Here is a 25,107-nt window from a genome sequence, read left to right as displayed (position 1 = left end):
ATAAATTCAAAATGGCCGACACGTTCGCAATGATGCAACAAAACGAACATCAGATGGTGTGGTAAACCAATTTATTCATTTCTTAAATTCTTGGTACATTCAGCACTTGGAGGGGGAAAAAAAACCAAACTGGAACTAAAAAAATGTAAAATATTAAAACTGCAAATGTTACTCTATCAGAAGATGAACCTTTGTATTCTTGCTTTCCTAAGTATGAGGGGTGAGGCGGGTCGGCTTTACAGATCCGTTTCCTTCACGTCGGCTCGGTGTAATGTGTTTTCCTGTCTCGCTTGTTTCAGTGTTGAGAGCAGTTCTTTCTGTCTCACCTGCTCCAACTTGACAACCGTCTGAGAAAATAATTACCATTCAAAAATAAAATAACCTTCAATTTGACTAGGGGCCATTTGTAAATTTTGTGGTATTTACATAGATAGTTATATTTGACTTTTAGTGCTGATCAGTAAAACGACTGCTAGAAAACATGTCGGGTCACGTTTGGGGATCTATTCTGGACTGGTTTTATTACAGGGCTCTGAGGAGGAAGGAACTGCGCGACCACAGAGCTAAAATAGTCACCCCAAAACCTCAGTGGGACAAAACGAAGCGGGAAGCATGAAAACAACCGCCCTCTGCTATACATCTCTTCAGTGACGGAGGATTGATAAAATGGAAAAAAAAAGAACTGGTCGAAGGAAAACCGCTTTGAGGGACGAAGACAAATGGACACTTTCCTATAAATCAGAAATGGTTTTCTGTAATTGAACGATAAAGAGGAGGGGGCAACGACAGGAGTGTGTGGAAGATCCCAGTGTCATGTTGAGCCTTCTAAAGTGTGGCGAGGCAGAGGACCACAGGACTTCCCGTCTGCTGCGTCCTCTGCCTCCCCCTCCCCTCTATCGTTCCCCGCAGCGTCCAGCGCCTCAGCGGCGCCTGTCGCGGGGGTTGCTGCGGCTACGGGAACGCCGGGCGCTGGCGGGCCCCGGCGAGGGTCGCCTGGATCGGTGGTTGCTGTCCCTCCTCTTGTCCCCCTCTCTGTCTCGGCCCCGCTCCTTCTCGGCATCGCCTCCTCTCCCAGGCACCCCGCTGCTCGCTGCGGCCCCGCCGCCGCCTCCTCCGCCTCCGCCCTCCTTCTCCCGGCCCTTGAGCCTCTCTTTTTTCTCCTCGTCACGTTTTTTGTCCTCCTCCTCCAGCTCCTTGCGCTTTCGCTCGCGCTCCTTCTGCCGTTCCACGCGGTCTGAAACCCTCTGGTTTGCCTGAGTTTACACATCGGTTTGAGTCAGTCAGCCATACAGCATAAAACAACAGAAGACTAAAACCGTGTTAAAATAAAGTGAGACCGACCTGCTCCTCAGTGAGGGGGAGCCAGTATATACAGGGAGCTGCTTTGGTCTTGAGGAACAAGTCATCTAGCAGTTTAGCAGGAGGCTCATCTCCTTTTTCTGTCAGAGAGAAAACAGACATGGATCATCGTCCAGCAGACTGGCGACACAATTGCACTCACCATTAAGGATGTAAATAAGAGAGATAGCTGTATCCTTGCTAGCTAGCTAGGAAGGGTATATTAGCAGATGGTTAATGGTAGCCTCAACTATATAAAATAAAGCTACATAGAATATGAGATTCAATACTGCTGCCACAACAAAATTTAAGACCTGTGATTAACTTTTTCCCTAATCAACGGAAGACATTTTAAGACCTCAATTTTACATGCATGAATTTAAGACGTTTTAAGGCTGCTTGGACACCCTGTGTTTCCTCTTGGCTAACAATAAGTGAGGAGGAATACTTTTACGAAGCTTTGCATCTTTGTAAAATATTAGCAAATGAGCTGTCACACCCGTCTGTTTTTTCACTTTATATTTCCATTTGATCCCCTGAAGTTCCTTACCCTTCTTGTCGGTTTTCTTTTCTTTACTCTTGGCTCGCTCCCTCCTCCTGCGCTCCCTCTCTCTGGATCGCGATCGCCGGCCCTCCTCTCCGGGTCTCGCAAATTCCCGCACCTTGTCCCGGTCCCATTCCCGCTCTCCTCGCGCCCGCTCCCGCCGCTCCATCTCCCTCTGTCGCTCTGCCAGCAGGTCCCGCACACCTCTGTCCCTGTCCCGCTCCCTGTCCCGCTCGCGGTCTCTGTCCCTGTCCTGGTCTTTGTCCCTGTCTCGCACAGGCATCAGAGGGGGCAGTCGGGGCTGAGGAGGGGCAGCCGGGGCAGCGTGATCCTGGTCTTTCTCCGGCTTCCGGATGCCTTTGTGATAATCCAGCTGTTGGGGCGATACGAAATGGACATGAACAACCTGAAGAACAAAAGCAGTTCCAAACAAAACATCTAGACAAGAGAGACCCGGGGTCCAACAGAAACCAGAGGTAAACTGGTACTGGTTCATCACCTCATCTTGCTCACAGAAGTCCACACCCAGCACCTTGGGGTTGCTAGGCGGCCATTTGACTCCATGAAGAGCCGTCCTGGTGGCGACTGCTTCCTCTGTCGTCGTGTACTGCCAGAACACAACAGGACAAAAGTGATGAGCGCTGAAGCAATTCATCAAATTGATCGTGATTAATCAATTATCTGAACGATCGTCAACTAATTTAGTAATCGATTTAAAAAACTTTAGGAGACTAAATGAAAAATTTGTAGAATGTGCCAATTTTTTAATCTGATTAATCTGTCAGAATAACTGATGAGAGTAATCATTAGCTGCTGTCCTGAAAGCATTACTTTGAAAGTCTAACCGCATCTCAAAAAACATAAATCAACATCAAAAGATGAAAGAGACGCCTGTGTGAAAATGCTGGTTATATTAGAGGTAAATGTAGGAAAGTAAAGTAAAAGCTTCAATTGAGACATTAGCCTTATTAGTAGTAACGGGTCGGTCAATGCTGTTACGGCATACAGACTTATGAACGTTTCAAAACAACATAATTATCAAAGAGTAACAGTGCTGCCCCTCCCCCACCTGTTGATGTCCTGACATATTTTGAAGGAAGCCTGATCCATCATCTTTAACACCGTTTAAAAACAAAACCATCAAAGTCCAGATAACCATGACCCGTCTGGTCTCCAGTCAGCCTAAAGGCACAAACATCACAACCTCTATTCGCTGAGCTGCTCATCTTTTTAGGCTAAATTAGTCTAAAAGGTGCTTCATGGAAATCTAGCTGCTATTTATTAAATGGTAAATAAAAATAAACATCTTTTCTGAACATGTCCCATTATTTCACCCGACATCAACAACTTTCTGTTTCAGTTTACTTTTATTTTGTGGCATCTTTTGCATTTTTACTCAAAGTTCTCATACAGTGAAAATCTTACATCAGCCCATGTCTGTGAATGAATTTTCTTTAAAAAAACAAAAAAATGGATAAGAGACGCAGCAAGTGTCGGTCAAAAACCTACATCTGCTGCTTCAGCACATGTCAACTTTTTAAGTTGAACTAATAAAACCATAAAATTATCATAATTTTATAACAGTCTAGTTTAGGCAATCAGGTTTGATTAATAAAAATGTCGGTGTTCGGTGTAGTGAATCTACTCCCAGTGCCCAGCGCTGAGCAGCTTGTCCTTACCGTGACGTAGCAGTGAGACTTGATCTTGTCGATCCAGAAGCCTTCCTCCACCACGCTCCCCGTTCGGTTCAGCAGCTCTTTGAGTTGGAGCAGAGTGAACGGTCGGACCTACGATGAAAAGCCGGGTCAGAAGGAGAGTCGTTCTCTCACAAAACGGTGGAACGTGTACAGGAGAAAGTAGTTGTTTATTTCTAATGAGCTGATAGGTGTGCTGGCCAATTCAAAAACAAAATGGTGGACGTCAAATCTCAGACAGGTAAATGATCCCTGCTCCAACACAACAGAGTCAAAGAACTGAAATCATGTAATTTGTGATGTATACAACCTACTTCAGATGCTTCATTTCATTTTTGGAGGCATTACATTTTCATCTTTTGTCTTTGAAAAGAAGCATACAAACTGAAATCTACAGATCTTTGCAAGAATTAACATACAAAACTGTCAACTGGAGTTTTATCATCTCAGCACCTCTGCTTTATTTCTCCCCTTGTTCTCTCATGTGTTCCTGTTGCTCAGCAGGATATGTATTCAGTTTTAGTGCCACCCTCTGGTGAAAAGTCACCATTAGTGCCAAGGACAAAATAAAGATATACTCTTTAATTCCCATTTAGTATCTCGAGGGTAAATAATAATAAACAGAGCAGCGAGTCTATCTGCACTGAAATTAGCCAGCCTAATCTACAGAGTTTTACCGTTGTGTGCCCTTAAGTCGTGCCGCTATGACACAAGGCTGAAAAAATGTAATGACTAAATGTGTAATGTCTCGTCTTGTCATCGTCTGGTTAGACATGCCCTGCTGGAGATTCCACCTGACTGCAGCTGGAACACCTGGGTAATTGTTCCTGACTGTAATTACGGCTCTAGACGATGATGCGGTGCCAACACTGGCAGCAGCCTCATTCACCTCATTCATGAAAAATGTGGGGGAGGGTTTCTCTGAAGCAAGCTGAGCAAATTTAAAAGTATTTGGGGGAGAAAAAAAAAAAAGGCAACAAATTTTTACTGTAGCTTCTTTTCTGCGTTATAAGGAAATCTTTTTGTAGTTTATCTCCAGAGTAAGTGACTCACCAGGTTTATAACATGGATGATGTTAGAAACTTTCCCCCGAGGCGGCGACGGCTGCCTGGTGGCGCGCACGGGGTCGTCGATGGTGACGGAAACGCCAGACTTCTGCTGACTGATGGAGCGTCGCACCAGACTGTCGCTGGGAGACACTGGAGGAGAGATGGAGAAGTAAAACCGTCAGGTAGGCAGACGGAGGTGGTTTAGAGCTGCACAGGAACGGTCTATTCACTGAATCTTTTCTCAAGATGGAGGCATTTAATTCTTCGATGTGGTCAGAGCATCTCTCATGGTGGTTATGGAAAACTGCAGCAGAGATCCTTCATTTCTTCCCATGTGAAAATCCCAGAGTTGTCCAGAATCACATTTCCACAGCTCCCAGTCATGTTTTTCAAACATGTTTTGTAAATACAAAAATTTTAAAAAGGAATTTGTGGCAGATTATTCTTCAAATCTAAAACCCACAAAAACCAGAGTGCATAGATGGAAAAATGAACAAACAGATGGATGGATGTACAAATAAACAAATAAATGTTAAAAAGATGGAAGTACAGATGAATAATTAATCTGAAAGAACCATATTGCTACTGAAAAAAAACTAAACTAGAAGAAGAATAAAAGTACATTTTAAATCAAATCAGAATTTTAAAAAAACTATGAAATGTAAAAATATTTAACTGTTCAACGGGTAAAAAACTAAAAGTGGTCCAACTTCACCTTTCTTTGGCTCTCCTTCTAGTTTGACAGACATCTGTGGTTCGGACGTTTCATCAGAGAGACTGCTCTTCTTTGTGTCTTTAGAAGTCTTGTGTTGTTTTTCGTCCTCTGATTTCTCCATTTCTTCTTCTACGTTAGCCTGGCCGTTTTCCTGGCTTTCACTGGGAACAACCTGAGAGGGAGTAAAGGAGTCATCAGACTGGAATCGAGACAGAAAGACCTTTTGAGGAAAAAAAAAAAAACAATAAAACAAAAAAACGGCAGCATCAAGATGCCCTCCCCCGCCTGACCTGCGTGACGGTGCGTCGAATCTTGAGACCTTTGTCTGGGTCGCTCCGACCGGCGTCGGAGTTCTCCTCGTCTCCGGACATCTGCAGCTCCTCGGGGTGAAGGTCCATCACTGCTTCCTGGTTCACCTTGATGTCTGGAATCAAAGACTGGAGGAGAGAACCGGTCGACAGGGGAGGGTGGAGGGAAAAGAGAAGAGATATTGAAAAAAGTTCAATATTTTCTACAATAATTTCAAATTTGTTTCTATACAATCTAATAACTAAAATAAAGTAAAAAGCAAATAAGCTAACAAGTTTGCATAAAGATATTCTGTGTATGGATTTTTTTTCATGAACCCAAAGTTAAAGCTGGTTAAACATGAAGCCAGAAAAATTTTAACACAAAAGAAAAACTCATTTCCAGCACGTGTGACAGCTTACTGTGTTTCAAATGCTCTACTCACTAAACAGAGTTTCACATATTTTAGCTAATTTTCCACTCTGCTCTGAGCTTGTCTCCCTGTGAGCTGTCCGTACCTTCAGGGAGTCTGTGGTAATGCTGATTGATGGCTTCTTAACCGTGACTGCTGTGCTAGAGCCCCACCGCCTCTTCCTCCCTGCTGCACTTCCTGTTTCGGACTCTCCCGCTCCTCCATCTGCGCTGGCCGGAGACACCTTGCTGCCTGCAGGTGTTAGAAAGATGCACTTTATCGCCGTGAAACATCTGTGGCTCACTCTACAGGGGATGGAAACCAACAGACACGTTACTGCAGGCCCACAGCCTGAAAGGACAAAGGGATTCCTTTTGACCCAAATAGTTCAGGTAAGATTAGCAGCAACTTGTGAAAAATGAGTATGAATAATTAGGAAAAGTTATTTTATTAACTGTATACCAGTTACTTAAAACTTTATATTTATTGTAGAAATACTGGCTGTACTTCCAATATGGACCCATATAGAAAAATGTGCGATGCCACATAAATGCAAAGTATCCAAATAGAATGTATCAAAAGTTGAAATGTATTAGCCAGTATTGAAATTAATCTCAGCATTGGACTATCTGAAGAGTTTGTGAATGCCAGTTTAAAATCCACAGTTTGATGAAGAAGTTCAATCAAAGCTGGAAAAACAACTTAGAAAAAACCATAATATGCACAACATCACTGTCTTTTGGGCATTTTCTGACATTGCTTCATTCAGAAATCTGTCTGAAAATAACAAATAGTTGCCATTTGTTAAAGGCCTCGTTGAAAAACTAAGGAACGTACATCAGCAAACTCCTTTCAGAGTCAGTTTTCTCCATCCTCCCCTTTGCCTCTGCTGATTCTCAGGAGAGCAAGCAGCATAGTTCGGACCGTTAAATTCTCCTACGCTACAATTTATAAATAATATCCTGTAAACAGGCATTCAGCATGTTACTTTAGGTGTAAAGCAGCAGCTTTTCATACTTTCTCTGGTTGATTTGGATCAAATTTGTAAATAAAAACAGACATTCTTAAAAGAAAAAAGATTTTTTAAAAACTTGTACAGCAGACACCACGCCGTTTTGTCAGTTGCTTTAAATACAAGTTGGGTCATTTCCACAGGGGTATTTTCTTCTGTAGAAGAAATAAACCGTACCTTTCTACTAACTAAAGCTCTCATTTGAGTGTGTATGGGACTTGTAAGTGTTTTGTTTTGACTGAATGTCTCATTGGTTCAAACTGAGTGAATTAACACATAAAAAAACATCTGAATGCCAAAGTTTACAATTTTACGTCAATCAGACTGTGTTAACTTTGGTAACTTTGGACTGTGTTAACAATCTCAAGGGAGATTGAGAAATCTTTCCTAATTATGAAAATTACTTGTTTTAGATACTGTTCATCAGAACTAATGTATTTCTGGACTATACGTCTCTCCAGAGAATAGGTCGCATCAGTCAAATATTGCGTCATAAAGAGGAAAAAACGAAACAGAAAAGCCTTTATGAACTACACATCGCAGGGAGGTCAGACTTGGAAATAAAGTGCCACTTATAGTCCGGAAAATACGGTGACTAAAACAGAAAGGCTGGTACCAACTCAAAAACTAAACCCTGAAGTTTTAAACGTGACACTACAATGTTTTAATGGGCCGCTGTTCCCCAGAGCGCGCCTCTAGGTCCTGACCAAAGCAGTTCTTTCCTCTGTTTCAGCAGAAAAACTGATGTTTTTCAGGAACAGAGCTGTGGCTCCGACAATAGAAACATAAAGAACTCGTTTTGAACATCATCCAAATCGATTCATTAAACTACATTTGAAGTTTCCACAAATGTTGCAACCCAAACTAGTGGACAACAAGCTACAGAATCAGCCTTCCTACAAAGAACACCACCGCAAAAAAAAAAAGTGACAACAAATATCTCACTTGGCATTTCTTTTCACTGTAACCGGTGCTGTGGGAGATGATAAAGGTGCAACAGCAATACTTACTGGACAGGGAGATCTTGCGAGCAGCAAAAGCCTTAGGAGTGGTGCTCTGGAAAGACAGGGAGACAGAAAGAGCATACAGAGACCCCAGGGGTGTGGGGCGAGATGAGAACCCAGAGTCCAGACCCAAACGGGTAACAACACAGAGGAGGTGAAAAGGAAAAGTGGAGGAGGGGTGGGGAAAGGTGAGTTAGAATAACTGAGACCTGCAGACTTTAACTGTGCCACTTTAAGGGCTCGCTGATCCACACTGACAGATCCGTCATCCACCTATTGCTGCAATGTGTATGTGGAAGACTGATGCTAATAAAGAAATTGCAAAAGTTTCCATTTCAAAATGTGTTATAAATAAAGTATCTGGTAATTTTTTAAATATAAATTTACAAGAAATGCAGTAAAAGTTGCTGTAAATCCATTTCTATGTTCAGAATTTAACAGTGATGGTGTAACTAAATAAGTGTTGAACAAAAGGTATTTATATTTTTAAACATTATTAATGCAGATAAACCCCCCTCTTAATAACACAGCACCGCTTTAGCTTCACAGCCGGTGTGTTTAAAAATGAGAACTCCCAAATTTAAAACAACTTTTCAATAAACTGGAGGTTCTCAAAGTGCTAACTGCATTACACCAAAACGCAGATCTTACAGGAAAAATTTAAGATCAAGAAGAAAGTGACTCTATCACTTGTAGACATTTTTAAATAAGAGGAATACTGACAAGTCATTTCCTGGTACCATTTAAGACCTGATTCCTTACTGGCTTGACTATGGGCCCAACCGCACCACAGTGTGCACTGTGTCTAGGAAACAAGGATCCAATCAGAGTAGGCAGAGCAGTGAGTGCAGGGCTCGCTTTCAGTGTGCAGATTAACCAGCAGGCGGGAACTGATCACTGGATCGGACTTGGACGGGGCGGGGGAAGACTTTCTCTGGGTTTACTGCTGCTCACAGTCACGTTTCAGTCTTTTAGGAACCTCAGGTTTCATAGTGCTGCCTGGTAGATGGTGATGGAGGCAGGGCGGGGGTGGAGTTAATGTCTCTGAGGTGTGATGTACCTCTGATGGATGGGGAGGGGGAACAGTCAAGAGTCTTCGAAATTGTCCCAAAGAGGTTTGAGATGAAGCAGCAGCAAAATGATGATGTTTTTATTTGTCAACTGAGTCGTTCCAGTTGTTTCTCCCAGATTAAACAGAAGCTTAAATGTTGATTTTTCACAGCAGGCTACTGTCTTTCAGTCTCTGATAGGTGAAATAATGCAGTCTTTAGAAAACAACAATCCAGGCAAGTAGTAAAAAAACCAAAACAAAACATGTTGTAGTCCCAGTGCTGAATGCAGACCACATGTAGAGGATCAGGACACTTTGTTGGAGTAACAGTAGCTGGACAAAAACTGTTGCAATTCAGCGGCAGAGCATCACAAACTCCATGCTGGATTTACTTGCGGTGTGGATCTGGTTTAAAGAGGCACAACTTGCTCAGTTCTGCAGGTGAACTCTGACGGAGCCGATTCTCTGTGCGTCCACAGGAAATCAAAGTGCCGGGTGAGACGCATGGTGTGTCCTTTCAGAGTCTAAAGTCTTTCGCACTTTTTTCCCACGCAGTCGAAAGATGGATAACAGTTTCTGTTGCAGTGATGTGTCCAGGCATCGACATGTTTTCAAAGTGGGAGCCTCGCAATTGTAAAATCCACAAGAAAATATCCATAAAAAAAAAGTAATAAATAGAAAATCCAACCCTTTGTGGCTGGAAGCATCTTTCAGCAGCAGTTCTTCTTGGACGTGTTTGAATGTTTCTACCCAGAAATAATCCTCTGGGTGAATCATGACGTACTGCATCAATTCTCAGTCCAAAGTCAATTCTCCACCACACAAGTAGAGGGCAGTGTGGGACCATAAGAGTCAAATCCGAGCTGGAGCTGAAACTTTCTTTCCTCTGCCTCAGGATGACACCTTGAGTCTTTGATTCTCCTCAACATGGTGTTAGGGAATCAACCCCACATGGTGCAGTACAGTCCAGCTTTAGTCAGCTCAGCAGGATTCCAACCCCTGCAGCCACGTTGCTATGACAACTGCAGTAACCATGGCTGCTGCTGCTGCTCGGCACAGCTCTGATGCGAGCTCTGGTTCCTGCTGGCTCAGCTCGCCACTGAAGGGCCAAGCCGGCGGGTTTTGCTCAGTGCCGCGGGGTTGCAGACTCTGGGCCTAACTCAGGCACCATCGACGTACTTTGGCATAGCGGGGCGGGAGTTGTAGAAGGAGTAGGAGGAGTGGAAGAGGTGCTGTTGGTGGTGCTGGTGGTAGTAGTACTCAGCAGGTACCAATAGGGACAATGGAAGAGGCATGGGCACCTTCATAACAAAGCAATCAATGGGGTTTTAAAACAGCAATCACACCATCAATATATAGTGAGAGAGAGAAAGACAGAGAGAAAAAGAAAAGCAATCATGATGGGACACAGAGGCAAATAATGGATAGAGAGGAGGAGAGAGAGTAAGCAGGAAGAGCGTACAAAAGTGAGAGAGGAAACGAGTGGGAATCCAAACAAAGTGAGAACAGCATGAAAGAAACAGGAGAAGCAAGCTCTGGTCATGCATCTCGATGCGCACACAATGTTAACGGCCTTCACCATGTAGAGCCACAGGGTGTACACAGCTAAGACAGGTAGAGCCAAAATGAGACACACACTGAAAACGGCCACATAAAAACAAACCGATCATCTGATTGTCTTCAACTGGCTCAAGTCTAGCAGTGAAAAATGCTCTAGGATAATCTTATTTCTGATGTAAAAAAGCAAAATCCATTTGCAAGGGCACGTCCTGATTGAAGCGGGACGATAAAGTAGCTCTGCACAAGTTTGACATGCATGAGTTAGCAAATGCATCTAGACTGAATGAACAGAGATGAGACTGCTAAGTAGAGATGCACCAATCAGGCTTTTCCTATCTGTTTCTTTGATGTCTGATCTGCCGTTATCCTTCATTTTATAAAAGGTAAGAAAGAAAATGCGTGAATAAAACAGATGATTATCCAATTTCAGGATTATGCTTATTTATTTATAAAAGCATATGTTCATAACACAACAGAACATGTGAGTTTTACAGAACATGCTGTTAGTTGATTGCAAAAACCAACAGAAAAAATAAAAAAGCCGCCGATTACAAATCAGAGTGTATCAAGGTAAAAATGATGTATTCTGATATCTGATTGGTGCATCCCCATTTAAAACAAGTTATACAACAACAAAACTTTCACTACATCTATAATTATGTTATTACTGTCATTCATTTAAACAGCTGCCAGTAGGAGGTCAGTAAGGCGCAGAAATAATCATCCGCATTGTTAAATTGCTAAGCAATAGTTGCCATCTCTGAGAGAGCTTTTAAAATCACACGTTCTCCTCTTTACTAACTCATGAGTGAGTAGGAGTGATATAATAAGCATGCACTCTCCTCAGAAAATGGAAGCCCGAGTTAAAAGACGAGAAACATTTCTCCTCTCTCATTCAAGCAGCATCAGCACTTAACCTACCGCTGCATGGCCCAGACAGTCAACAGACGTGTGCGAGACCATCCACATGACTAAGCTTGCTTTGAAATGGAAGTTGAGTTAAAAGCAGATGGAAGGAATGAATTAATTCCCAAGTAACTCCAAAACCCAAGTCCAACTCAGCCCGTTGCTTTAGATTTTATCCAATTCAATAATGTGATAAGGGTTGCAACTACTTTTACGGTGAAAGGTAGCAAGAGTAAAAAGTTGTATATGTGCCCAAATCATTTATGTTTAGGGCTTTGTTGGTTTTGAGTGACCCTCCCCGAGAGCTGCTAACGAAGCATGCTTTCACGTGAGTGAGGATGCAGGTTAGTGGGAGACAGAGCCAAGACCCAAACGCCCACACCCTCCCAGTGACCTTACCTCCTCCATACGGCTCTCGCTGCTCTCTGGCTCAGCCCCAGAAGCTGGCTGCTGGGCCATGGAGCTCTCAGAGTCCGGTTCTGCTTCCGTAACAGCGGCTGTGCTCGGTTCAGACACCTCCCTGCAAGAAGAGAGGTTAAAGTCACTGGTTATTAGCACAATTCCACTGAAATTCTTACACCGAGAGAGGTTAGCAGCTCCTTGCACGTTTAGTTCGATGTAGACCAGAACAATGATCCATGTTTTCTTAAAAGGACAATGTTCATTTTTTCTCAGAGACCTTTAGTACTTAGTAATGGATTTTAGGAATCAGTTTACAATCAAAGTTGTTTGGTATTCAATCAATAGCAACATACTAAGAATAATACACATTTACAAATTGCAAATGAGGCTAGCAGGTTTGTTAAAGAGGGTTTGTTATTAGGGATGTCTTAATCAGGGGTCGCATTAACTTGACAAATTTTTTTTATTTTTACTTTTAAATGGTGACGTAAAAATCTGACAAGTTTTAACGTTACTCACAGTTTTGAAATGTTACCCGATTTCAAAACTTCACTGCAGAGAAAAAGTTAAATGGGTTCAGCTCGATGATAAGGTGTGGACTACCTAATCAGTTTGTTGAATGCTAAACAGAATGAAAGTGAAGTGCATTTAAATGTCATTATCATTTTAAAAATTGATGAGTGAAAATAGACAATGAAAAAATGATGAGCATTGAAAAAGTCTATCCCAATGTCTAGTTCCACTCTAATTCCACATAAAATTGAAGTCATCTTTTTGAAATGATAGGTATCATGACTGTTTCTTTCCTAAAAGTCATATCTGAACACAATTAACTGGAACCTGACTGAAATATGCCATGAGATGAGTCATTAAGTCATTTCACAACAGAAAGTATACCTGCTAAGTTTAGCTTTGAAGTTCAGAAGGCCGTTCTGCATTTAACAAAAAGAAAGAAAAAAAAAAAACTGCAGGTGCAATACATGAACTAAAGCAACTCAAGTGTCAGAACATTATAGCTGCTTTTTAGCCAAGTCTGTTGGAGCATCATATCACAGCTGATGTTCAAATGTTCCAAAAAATTCTTGATCCAGACAACCTCAACTTTCAGCCAAAACCAAGACTCCATTTTAATCTTTTTTTTTAATGTGGTGGTCAGTAAATCCCAGTTTTAATGCTTTTACTGGAAAACATTTAAATGGTTTGGTCATTAACACTTCATTTTGTAGTCAATATTTAATCTGTTTAATGATCGCCATTTGCTCCCTGGCTAAAAAAATAAATACATTTTTTTAAAAATCTGTTCTATAAATATCTTCCCAACTTCAACAACTCCTTACTATAAAAGTAAACCTGGAGGTTAATAATAACTGTAGAATTACCTATTAAATCACTTATTGAAGAACACAAATCTAAACTAAAGGTGACCAATGTGGCCGCTGCCCTCTGTTTTACAAGGAGCCATGTGAGGGTCTGTGCAGCAGGACACAAAATGAGTCCGGTCAAGACAAGAGGAGAAACAGGAAGAGCCAGAAGAAGGGTGCCGGAGGCTGATGATCTGGGTCACTGGTGCTATAAATACCTCACCAGCTAACTGACACCCAGGGTCACAAACTAACTCATACTTCCAGACGTAAACTCAGGGATGAGTCTGTGGGTGGCCTTCATCTGATCCATCTGGGGGTCACTCAGCTGTACAGCCATTGTGCTTACAATGAGTGCGACCTCACACGGCTCTGTTCGTCTAATGGTGCCACTTTCAAAGTTTTTATGCTTTTCTAAAAATGAAACAAAAACAGAATTTTATTTTTAGCTAACCATCAACCCACTCTGGCAGCATCATCACAGGCTTCTGCCTTCATGGTTTGACAGAAGCGGCATCCTGTAGGTGGGAGAACCGCATCCTCCAGCACCCTTCATTCTGACCTGTTTGCTCCTTTTCCTCCACCGCCAGAAGTTCCCTGAATCTGTACGCCGGAGTTTGCATATAACGGAAACTATGAAATGCAACAGAACGTGTTTCAGAAATGCAAAGCATGTGCAACAGAATAATTGGGAATGATTTGTCTTTAGTTTGCTGAAACGTTCATCCTCTTATTCTGTTCCAAAATGAGGCTAAATGAACCACAAGACAACAATACAAATGTACCAATAATATTGATCAAATCTGAAGATGTTTTACTAAACTACGAACTGATTAGTCTGCACAGCAGAAAGAAGAAAACACATTGTAATTGAATAAAAAAAGACAACGAGCTGGAACTACAGCCCACTTGCTGGGTATCCTTTTTGTTGCCACAAATAATAATGCGACATTTGATCTGAATGAAGTGCGCTAGCACTACCAAGAAGAGATTAACACTTGTAACAGATTTCCCTTCAACAACTGATGTCTGATCCAAAGCTTTTGATGCTGTGCTTCTTGTCGTGGATCTAAAAAAAAAAAACAAAGACACAGATGCATCTCTTTAAAAGACTGAAAATAACACAAATACAATGTTGTGTTGACTGGAATCGACTGGTCAAGCCCCCATCCTGGACTTCGATAAGGTTGGGAGCTTTGTGGAAATGTTAAGAGTTAAACTAAGTATTTAGATTCTCTAAGGTTACATACACCATACAAAGATGGAACTTTGCTGTTGCTAATGCTAACTGCACCAACAGCTAATACAACACACCAAAAACAGCTTACAAACTCTGTAATGACATTACAGAGTAATGTAATGTAATTACTGGCTGCACCAGTTTTTTCTTACTGGTGCAGCCCTGTTTTCACAACAGCGCTCACACACTGAGACTTTGTATCTATCTCCAATAAATAATTAATAACCAATCACTGCAGAAAGGTTAAGAAAAAAAGTAACATTTCAGTCCGTTAAGTGTAATCAATTAAAATCAGCATTGTAGGGTCAAAGCTTTCTAAAAGTAACATACTATAAATAATGCACACAATAATTACTTAAGTTTTACATAGCATGCTTTAACAATTAACATTAACATTCATTAACATTAAGTTCTTTGAATGTAATATGCAACATCCCTGCTGGCACCGTTTCAAAGTATCTTTCAGGGGAGGGCCTGGAAAGTAGTAATAAGCTCCAGCTCCAGTAGAGCCTGTTCACCCTCCAACTCTAAAGATTAAGTCACAGGCTAGGTTTCAGCAAAAGGACACCCTTTTCTTTACTCTCAGGGACACCGAACACAATTTCTCCTCACTTTCCTCTGGATTGAATGTCAAATTCTCAAAGCGTAGGCCAGAGGCACACCTGCGCAGGTGTAACTAAAGATTCCAACCTTTACGATCAGGAGAGTGCAAGAGGGTAAAATTGTTACATGTAGGGGGGGAGTGTGTGTGTTGCTTCTACTGCCTTAAAGCAATAAAAGGTCTCAGCAGAGAGGTGAATAATCAATTCACTTGCTGCTCTTTTAAAATAGGCTGCTATCCGTCTGACGAGGCAGGAATGAGGAAGCTGAATGAAGTCCAACTGTCACCTGAAGAGCTGTTTCATAAGCTGTAAAATGTGAAAGTACTTTCAAATGGTCAAGCTATTCAAGAACAAAACAACAACCCTGCTAGTTAACGACTTACAGCAGCTTAACAAAATTATTCAGATCTAATACAAAATGAACAGATCGGCCCAACACATTTGTTACCTATTAAATGAGAGGTAAAGTGGAATCCCACAGGAGATCATGAATGCTGGTGCCAGCTGGAGAATTATCTCACACCATAAGGGACCACTGTACAGCCAGCAGATGTCTGCTTTAATGATCTCCCTTGACAACGCAAAGATCATTACCAGCTATAGCCACACAAATTCCAGAAATAAATATGATGTTCATTAAAGGTCTTTGTGCAAGAACATTATGGACCTGAAGAACTAGAAATGCGTTGATGTGGAATAGCAGGGAGAGAAATCAGTGTTTTTTTTCCCCCCCTCTCCACATGGTATCTGAGGCCATTAGTTATTCATTAGTTTCCTTCAATGTTCAGTTATTTTAGGCATTGATCAAAAGAAAAGGGGACCCTCCTCCTCCCCCAACAAAATCTTCAATGCTCCTTCACCCAACAAAAGGCTTTCACCAACGCCCCCACCCCCGGTCTTCCTCACATGGGCGAACATGCAACACGCTAACCAGGCCAATGTGAATGGATGACATGATATTTCATAGCCAGGCATTAGCTGCCGGCTACATCAGCAGCATGCGGCGAGAGAAAAAAAAAAAAAAACGACAGACGTTTCTCCTTTCCGATTTCCACATTATCGATGGAAAAGTACAAGCTGCAACCTGAAGCCTTCCGTCGCCTTTTGGCTCACCCTTACCCGTTTTTGTTGCCTTCGGACAGCATTATGACCGGCCGCGAAAGGAAAAACTCCCGTGGGGTAAAATCGACACTGCGGCGCTAGCGGCTGTTTCGCTCAGGTGAGGGCCGGAGTCGGAGGAATAAAACGCAGAATCTGACGCGAACGTCTCTGCTTCTCAAAAGCCGAACACTGCGTCTGTATCAGGGATGCGGTGCATGCACGATGGCCATGTTGGCTAAGGACGAGCAAGCCTTACAGAATGCGGGACCGAGTTCCGGTCTGGGAGTTCCAAAATAAAAGCTTAGCATGACGCTTTAACGTGGCGCACGTCTCTAACATACGAGTAATGGCTGAAAACTATTAGTTAGGACCATAATTATTATTCCAAGGAGAAAACAAGGGCACCGTTTTGACGGAGGTGTTATAATGATGCTGAACAGCCCAGACATGGGTTTGTTTTATAATACAGCATCGTTATTTTTAAGTAATTAAATATTTAAATGATTTATCATGCACCAGTTATCTTCCCAGGCTTAGTTTTTGGATATATGACTTAAGCAAAAATCTCAACAATCTTTTCAGATGTGTTTTTTTATTGTTAGTAGGAGGTGTGAAATGGACTAAAAAAAACAACATAGTTTTGGATTGATGAAATATGTTATGTTTGTAAGTATTTGTCTGAATCAGTTTCTGACAACAACTGGAAGAAAAAGTGACAATATTCTGTCTTATAAGTATGATTATCTTCTTATCTGTGTTAATTCTCCTGTCCTTTATTCAGTTTTTTAAAAAAGCACAACGTAACAGTTCCTTTAGTTCCTTTCAAAGAAAATAAATAGAAGTCAAGAGATTTTCAACGCCACCAGGCATTCAAGGATAAGTAAGGCTCTAAATATATTTCATCACTTATTAAAGCTGCTCCATCAGCTTAACATCTACCCGTTCAGATTGCACACTCCTTTGTTTTAAACCACCAATTTTGTCCTTAGATTTTTTAAAAAAAAATTATCGTTAAGCTTTATTTTAATGCTAAAGGCTTGTTCGTTTTTACAATTGCTATTTTATAAATCAATTATTTCATTTATTAATTCATTTCTTGTTTGTTCTGCCACCTAAATCTGACCAGTGATACTCAGTCACAAAACACATGACTGCAAATCAACCGAAGCCTCGTTCTTCTCCCAGATCCAGTCTCAGGTTTTTGCTGGTGTAATGACACCTACTGTTCACTATGTCTTCACAAAACCAATAACATAAAGACCATGCAGCAATGTAAAAAACACTTGTTGGGAATTGATTTCAACTTCATATTTCCCAGCAGCTTAAACCACAAGAAACAGCTCAATAAAAACGGATGCTTTTAATGTGCCATGCTGTGCTGCTTTTACATGACCTTTGATTTCTTGATACTTTATATCCAAGGACATTCTTGTAATCTTTGAAAGTGTCTTTGATCTAAATGCGTGCAGTTTGTTTCAAAGTGAAAGGCTGTTTTTAACAAACCAATTATGTTGTGTTTAGAGACATACTTATAAGATGGCTCTTCCTGTAAGCTTAGGAGCCATTTTATGTGAAGGGTCCAGAAATTCAGAATTAAAGAAGCTTGTCAAGCAGGACGTCTTAACCCCTCCTCCCCCCCCAAAAAAGAGATAGGGTTAGGGTTTGGTATGTGCCAAATACGCTTACAAAAACTTTCCAAGATCAGAACTGTCTAAAAATCTTATGACCTCAATCTCTAATAATCTCATGACCCAGAAGGCTGCTTCTTCATTCATAATCTTGAAAACAATGTATTCAGGACACTTCATGTTTGAGCTTTTGTTTGCTTTGATATCAGCTAATATATGGATATTACTTGTATCAAACATTATCAGGAACTTCTCTCTTTTCCTGCATTTTAAATAAGCTTAAAAAGTCAGCAGATACACAAACCCTGATTCAAAAATTCGATAGCATTCAGAGGTTTTGCTTAGTCTGTTAAATTAATGTCTGCACTTATTTAATCACAGAGGTACTGGCATATTAATAAAGTATATTCGTAAGGTTTGAGAATTTTACAGTAATATCTATGAAATCGTGTATTACATCATATCTAACAGCACAATAAACAACGAAGTGATAACCCAATAATGTCCAAAACCTCACCTGCAGACAGCCACATTTTACCTTGTGATATCTGCTACTTTCATTGTTTGTTATGAAACAGACCAAAGACTGGATGTACAGTATGTCCATTATACAACCCATGGACTTTGTATTGTCAACATGTTAGTGTAGAAAAAATATCTAAATCTCTTAACTTGAAAGCGATTGATTTACTCTTCAAAGAATGGCTTGAAATAAATCTGTTGACTGAATATAGATATAATTTTATTTAGATAATCTTAATATGTTAATTAAAATGATCACTTACCTTTTTGAAAGGTTAGGTTTCTCTGAGTCTTTTCTGAACTCGGTCTTTTTATGAACCTCAGGCTCTTGCTCTTGGTCTGCTTTCTGTGAGATGAATGAAAGAAGGACAAATGAAAGGCAAATGCAAACAAAACAGTGCACATCAAGAATAAATAAAAGTTTATTTTGCTCCATAAGATTTAAACTAAAAAAATGTTCAGATTGGTGCACATACAGCAACTGTGATTTTGATAAAAAAAACTAGTAAAACACAGCATCTCAGTAGAGGCTCCAGTAATATCAGTGCCAGCTGTGGCATCTGCAAAATCATTTGTTTTGTGATATCAGGGCTGCATTTCACTGAGATTTATCCCACTTACATCTTTTCTAATTTTCGAGACAAAATTGTCCAGCAACATACAATGTTTCCAAGAAGGAAACGGTCTTTTTACGGTTTTTGCTGAGGTATAGATGCTGCATCAGCCAAGCCTCTCAAGATTAAACATAAAGGCATATGATACATTAACAGTAAGCAGAATAGGTAAACGAATTATAAAGTGTCAGTATTTTTCTCTATAAATAAATACATTTCTAATGGGCTATTTCTGAGTAAAACATTTATTTCCCCTCACTTAGTGTATTTAACCCTTAGTATCGGAATCAAAACCCTTAAGAGATTATTCTGTACGTTCTCATTCTCTGAGTCCTTGAGAATGAAAACACTGAAACCAATTAAGCACCAACCTTCAGCTGACTGGCAGGTTGAATTTTATCCCTGGAGGAGGAAGACGAGGATGATGATGATGATGAGCGTGAGGAGGACTCTGATTTGGAGTCGGAATCAGAGGAGGAACCTGAATCTTTTTCCTCAGCTGCTGCTCTCCGTTCGTTCTTCACTTTTTTCTCTTCTTCCTCCTCTTTCAGCCTCGTCTCTCGTCTCTTCTCCTCCTCCCTGCGTTTCTTTTCGTTTTCCTCTTCCTGGTGTCTTTTCTCCTTTTCCTGTTCCTCTTTCAGCCGCTGCTTCTTCTCCTCTTCCAGCTGTTTTCTCTCCTTCTCCCTCTCCTCCTCCAAGCGTTTCTTCTCCCTTTCTCGTTCCTGTGCTTTAAGACTCTCCTTCTCCTTCTTCAGCTGTTTCTCATCCTCCATCTCTCTGGTTTCCTGTTGCATTTTGGTTTCCGCTGATTGAAGAGGGGATTCGCTGGAACACGTGGCAGTCGAGTGTGCAGTTTCTCCGGAGAACCCGGGGGATGAGGTTGTTTCCTCTGACTCCATCCTGTGCATGAGCAGCGACAGCGGGCCGGAGCGACGCTTCGCTGGAGGTTCGGGGCTGCTGGAGCCGGAGCTGGAGTCGGAGTCCTGCCTCTGCATGGCGGGAGGTGGGAAGGACGCCATTCCTGGGTCACGTGCACCGTCTCGTTCCTGATCGTCGGGGGGGCTTTGCTTTGGAGTGTCGGGCAGGGGGAACAGGTTCGGGGGTGGAGATGGAGGAGGTGTGGGGTGGCGCAGCTGCATGGGAGTGTCGTGGACCTGTGGAGGTGGGATGTGCTGAGGAGGCTGGAGCTTGCGTTTGGATCTCGCTGCAGCTGATGACGACATACTGGCAGCCACCTGCTGCTTCGAGGGAACCGCCGCCTTTCTCTTCCGAGCCCCTCCAGAACTGGGACCCCAGTCCTCGTCGTCGTCGCTGTCATCGTCGTTGTCGTCTTCGTCGCTGTCGTTCTGGACGTGGTTGTCAGCCGAACCACGGGCGGATCGGCTGAGATTGAGCGCAGGCTGGGCCGTTCTGGGAGAGCTTAGGGAGGTAGCGGCCTTCTCCTGGCCGGGGGGCGCCGTGGCCGGGTGTCCCTGGCTGTCTGGTTGTCCCAGGACACGCAGCGAGAAGGAGGCAACGGCTCGAGGAGGGGAGGCGGCCGCTGGCTCCTTGTGTCCCTGCTGGAAGGAGGACCGCTGCGTCCTGGCTCTTGGAGCTTCGGTGGACTCTCGGTGGTGGGACGCAGCGGCAGGTCGGTGACCAATCACCAAATTTTCTCCTCCAGCCTCAGGAGCCAAGGGCTGGTCCAGGGTGCCTGGATGCTATTGGACAAAGAAAATGAATATTTTCTTTTTATCTTTGAAGGTTTTTATAAAAATATACTTTTTGCATGTAATCAATATCCGCATCTGTTCTGATCTGATCAAAAACCAGGAAACCGTATTTTTAATATGAAGCAGAGAGAAACATTTGTTGCTTTAAACAACTCCAAACTACTTTGTCTGCTGCTGTATCTTGCAGATCTTGAACCTTTTCACATTTTGTCGCATTAGATCCACAAACTTCCATGTCATGAAAAAAACGCAACCCCTGTATTATTTTCCGTTTTACTTCAGACCAAGACATTACTTTGTCTTGGTCTTTCATATAAAATCTCAGTGAGATTGACTTGAGTTAGTGTTTGTAGGCTGACAAATTTTAAAAATATTCAAGGGAAATACAGTCATATGTAATAAATTAGAAAAAACATAGTTTTTAGTTAGAAGCTGTATCAAATTTGTTGCAATACAGACTGCTACAGGAGATCTTTCTTGCCCACAGCCATCACCAGCCACAATAACTCCTCAGTTAAATGAGTTACAACATTTAATTTCCCTTTGGGATCTAAAAAGTATTTCTGAATTTGATTTGAATTGAATTTTGTTTAATTAATCTATGCAATGTGTTTCACTTAATGAATTAAGCTGATGGAATAAAAGAACATTATAAAAGCACCATAAATGTATCATTTATCCAAGTTAAACGATATACATCCCTTGTTTTTCTCATTTCTTTATTCAGGTTACTGACCTTCCTGACAAAGGAAGGGCTGTCATTGTCTTCCGAGTGGTCTTCATCCTCTTCTGGTCCGGTTGCGCTTTCTGTGGGACGGGACACAAGGCAGGGTTTATAGTATTAGCAGTTGGTACCGGATGGCTGTTTGGTTATCTTGAATATCTATAGAAGTGTTGTACCATCAGCCTCCTCTTCCTTTTTAGCCTCTCTCGCAAGTCTCTGACGTAGGAGCTCTTGCTGCTGGGCCAGGTACTGTTTAATGAAACTGTTCTGACACATCTCTTCTCCTATCTACAACACAGAACAACAGGTCAAATGGCAAGATCTGGACATGGAATGTTGTCAAACTAAAACCGCTCGAAAATAATCTCCGACCTGAGAGTTAGGCTGCAGCCCACTGTGAGAAGACGATGACCTCTGCAGGTTTTCCAGCATCAGAGCCTACAGGGAGGAAATGCATCGATATTTAAGAGGTTAAATGAAGCAAATGATGATGTGTATTATTTGTTATTAATCTTAATTTTGCCCTAATGCAACAGTGTACTGTATGTGCTTTGTCCTCAAAATACTAACAATTTTAGATTGCATTCCCTTAATAATTATTGCCTTTAAGGATCACACCCAATCTCACTATTAAAAATGTTAACTTCAAAGGAAATATGGAATTTTTAAAGGAAGTGCAGTAATCCATTTGAAAAACACTTTTATTACTAAATAAAAGCTAAATCTTGCTGTCAGATTCCAACATCATGTTAACACTAACTCAAACAGCCTACACTCCGCCCTGAATGATGCATGCAGGAAAAACAAACATGTTTTGGCTGCATGTAAGTCACAGGAATGGTTGTCTATAAAATTACATAGACTCAGGACTTCTCTGAGTGTTCATTGTAAGCCTACCGAGCAGCACTTTTTAACAGTTTATAGATATTCACACCACAAACAATATTTACATGTCTAATGTTGTTACTGCATATCAAGACTTAGACAAGCACAATTAGAAATGCTTGTGCCACAAATATACCAATGACATATTATTCAGTAAATTTACGTATTCCAACTAATCCCATTCATATTCAGAGATATGCAGGTTTCAGAAAATTCAATTTCAGATTATTTAAATTAGAATCAAAAATGCAAGATCTCCATAAACTACAAAAATGAAATAAAAATGTCAACTTTTTTGTATGTTGAGCAAAATAAAGTAGGAAAAACCCAAATGAAAAGACTTAGGTATGACATGGGCGTATTTATTCTGAAAAAGCAGCGTTTGATACATTTGTGGGCAAAGTTGTAAAAAAAAATCAGCAGTTTGTATCAAACACCTCAAAACACCAAGATACTCAAACTTATTTATGAGTTTGAAAGTTATTTACTTATAGAATTTCTTGTTCAGGGATGCAATAAGCCTTTGTTACATTTCCTAAGGATATTTCACTCGTTACACAATTTTCAACAAAAAGCACTCGTGCAATTATTTAGCCAAGATACCAGTTTATTCTGGGAAAAGCAATTTATCCAAATTTATCCAGCTATACACAAACTTTCTGTAGGAAGACCTGAATTCACAGTGCACTGAGAGAGATTTGGACTGCTTATTCTATACACAGTCAGGTTAGGGGCCAAAAAGGTTCTGCGTCATTCTTTCATTGATGATAATAATAATGCTAAGAGTCAATATTTTTCATGTTTCAACATTTTATTTAAAAGTGTTGAATTGCACAAATTCCCACAAATGTCTATGCATTTATTTTTTCTTTTGCTACATTTACCTTTCAAAGACAGTTTTAAATGTACCAGACACATGTTTTACGTCTTATAAAATATTAATAAAGAGTTTTTAAGATATTGTGTTTCCTAGGTATTGAGTTTCATATATTTCTGGATGGCATATGCTGTTTGTTCTGAGGTGGTACAAATACTACAAAGTTGGTGCAAAGTCACCCATAAATGTGTTTTATAAATAAATACTAAGGCCTCGAAAAAAATAAACATTTTATGAATAAGACAAAAGTGCATAAACTTGGCTACTTTTTGACGAGGATGCATCTTTCAACAGATAGGACCATATGAACTTAATCTTTAGCATTAATTCAAACTACGTTTCCGGTTGCTAATTGGCTAAAAGTCCGGATCAACAACATAGTCCTGTTATGCATAGGAGGCATTCCTGGAAAGAAAAAGTGCATACCGTAGTAATTGTTGACGTATGTATACTGTTTACATCGCAACGCGCGCTCCCGTAAGCCCCCCCACACACACAGACATGCAATGCGCGCGGACGGGGGCTGTCATGTACTGTACACTCTGTGCGGCTGTTGGCTACTCTCAGCTTAGGCCTCGACTTGACAGGTGCACAGTTCAACAATGTGCAACACGGTGCTCGGCGAACTGTTGGAAACCCAGTCCGAAGGTGTTCGGTAGGTTTTTTAGTCCTACTGTCACTTAGGGCCGTTACAACGTACAGTTGTTGACGTGTAATATCGTGTGCGTGGTGATTTAGGCATTCCCGCTTCTACACACTGTTACGGCCTCTAACGTTTACCCCCCCGATGCCGTTGCTCGCCTTCTTACCGAACTTAGCCGGACTCGACACAGACACCCAAAGCAGGGGCAAAAACTTACCCCTTTAAGTCTCTTTATGAGAGTGTTTTTCTGCCCGCTTTTGGGTAGGTTCCTTTGCTCCAGAGCAGCTTTCAAATCAGCAACTCGGAGCGACTGTAAAGGTTTTCCATCAAGCGTAATATCTTCGTCCGCCATTTTGCTCCCTCCGCTCGTCTGAACTCCGACGAACGTCGCTACGGCTGCTGCTCGGCGTCACACTTCGGCAGCTTCCGGAGTCGTTCGGCTTGTCCTGAACGCTACAAGAATAAAGTGGCAGGGCTCGGCAGTCCCGAGCCGTGGGATTTGTCAAGGTTTATTCAGAAAAGGTGACTTTATTAGGATTTATACTGCTTTACGGAAATAACCAATAAATAACACCCTTATTAACAGAATTTGAATCAAAAGTAAAATACACATTTAAATATAAATTCTTCTCAGAAAAACACGTTTGTTTTGTTTCAAAACTCTTTCTGTATTCTGAACAGAAATACAAAAGACATACAGCAAATGTAGTGTTCGAAAAAGATGGTTTCTTATCAATGGAAAAACCTGTAAAAAAAAAAAAAATTGCCATACCTGTATTATGTAAAATATTGAATAAAAAAAGACATTGTAACATCGCAATCCACTGCTCAAGTATTCCAGATGAAGGATTTGCATATATAAAAATGAAGCAAATCAAAGTCATACAAACAAGAATGTCCAGAACAAAAAGGGTTAACAATATGGTTATAACTATCGATCAAAATGCTCAAACATAAAACTAGGGAAGTAGATAGTTTTTATGCAATACTTCGGGATACCACAAGGTGACGCGGGTGAACAAGACAATAAAATCACAGCCCTTAAGAAAAACAAAACCTATGAAAACCCTGGTGATTCGTATCAGATATTGCAGAATAAAGTCAAGTTGTATAAGTGACTATTTAAAATAACCTTGGAAAAAAAAGTTACAACTATATTCCAAGTTTAAGCCCTTTTGCGACTTCATTTAGTTGCATAACTTAGTAGCTAGTATGTATGAGAT

At 41.2% G+C, this 25,107-nt stretch overlaps 1 protein-coding gene across 1 annotated transcript; it reads right to left on the bottom strand.

Moving 5' to 3' along the window:
* Positions 1–54: 54 nt before the first annotated feature.
* On the bottom strand, positions 55–24,274 carry acin1b (apoptotic chromatin condensation inducer 1b). Its single transcript, XM_028037312.1, has 17 exons — positions 24,102–24,274; positions 21,852–21,917; positions 21,656–21,767; positions 21,492–21,562; positions 19,415–20,743; positions 18,693–18,775; positions 11,973–12,093; positions 8,063–8,108; positions 6,147–6,292; positions 5,631–5,777; positions 5,341–5,512; positions 4,630–4,775; positions 3,562–3,669; positions 2,382–2,489; positions 1,889–2,255; positions 1,342–1,439; positions 55–1,253 (listed from the first exon to the last, which is right to left on the bottom strand). The coding sequence occupies exons 1-17, from the start codon at positions 24,234–24,236 to the stop codon at positions 921–923; spliced, it is 3,588 nt and encodes a 1,195-aa protein (XP_027893113.1). The 5' UTR covers positions 24,237–24,274; the 3' UTR covers positions 55–920.
* Positions 24,275–25,107: the final 833 nt, after the last annotated feature.

The sequence above is a fragment of the Xiphophorus couchianus genome, chromosome 14 (assembly GCF_001444195.1).
Source record: "Xiphophorus couchianus chromosome 14, X_couchianus-1.0, whole genome shotgun sequence".
NCBI classification, from domain to species: domain Eukaryota; kingdom Metazoa; phylum Chordata; class Actinopteri; order Cyprinodontiformes; family Poeciliidae; genus Xiphophorus; species Xiphophorus couchianus.
The sequence above is the reverse complement of the archived record's forward strand: the minus strand, read 5'-3'. Positions and strand labels throughout refer to the sequence as shown.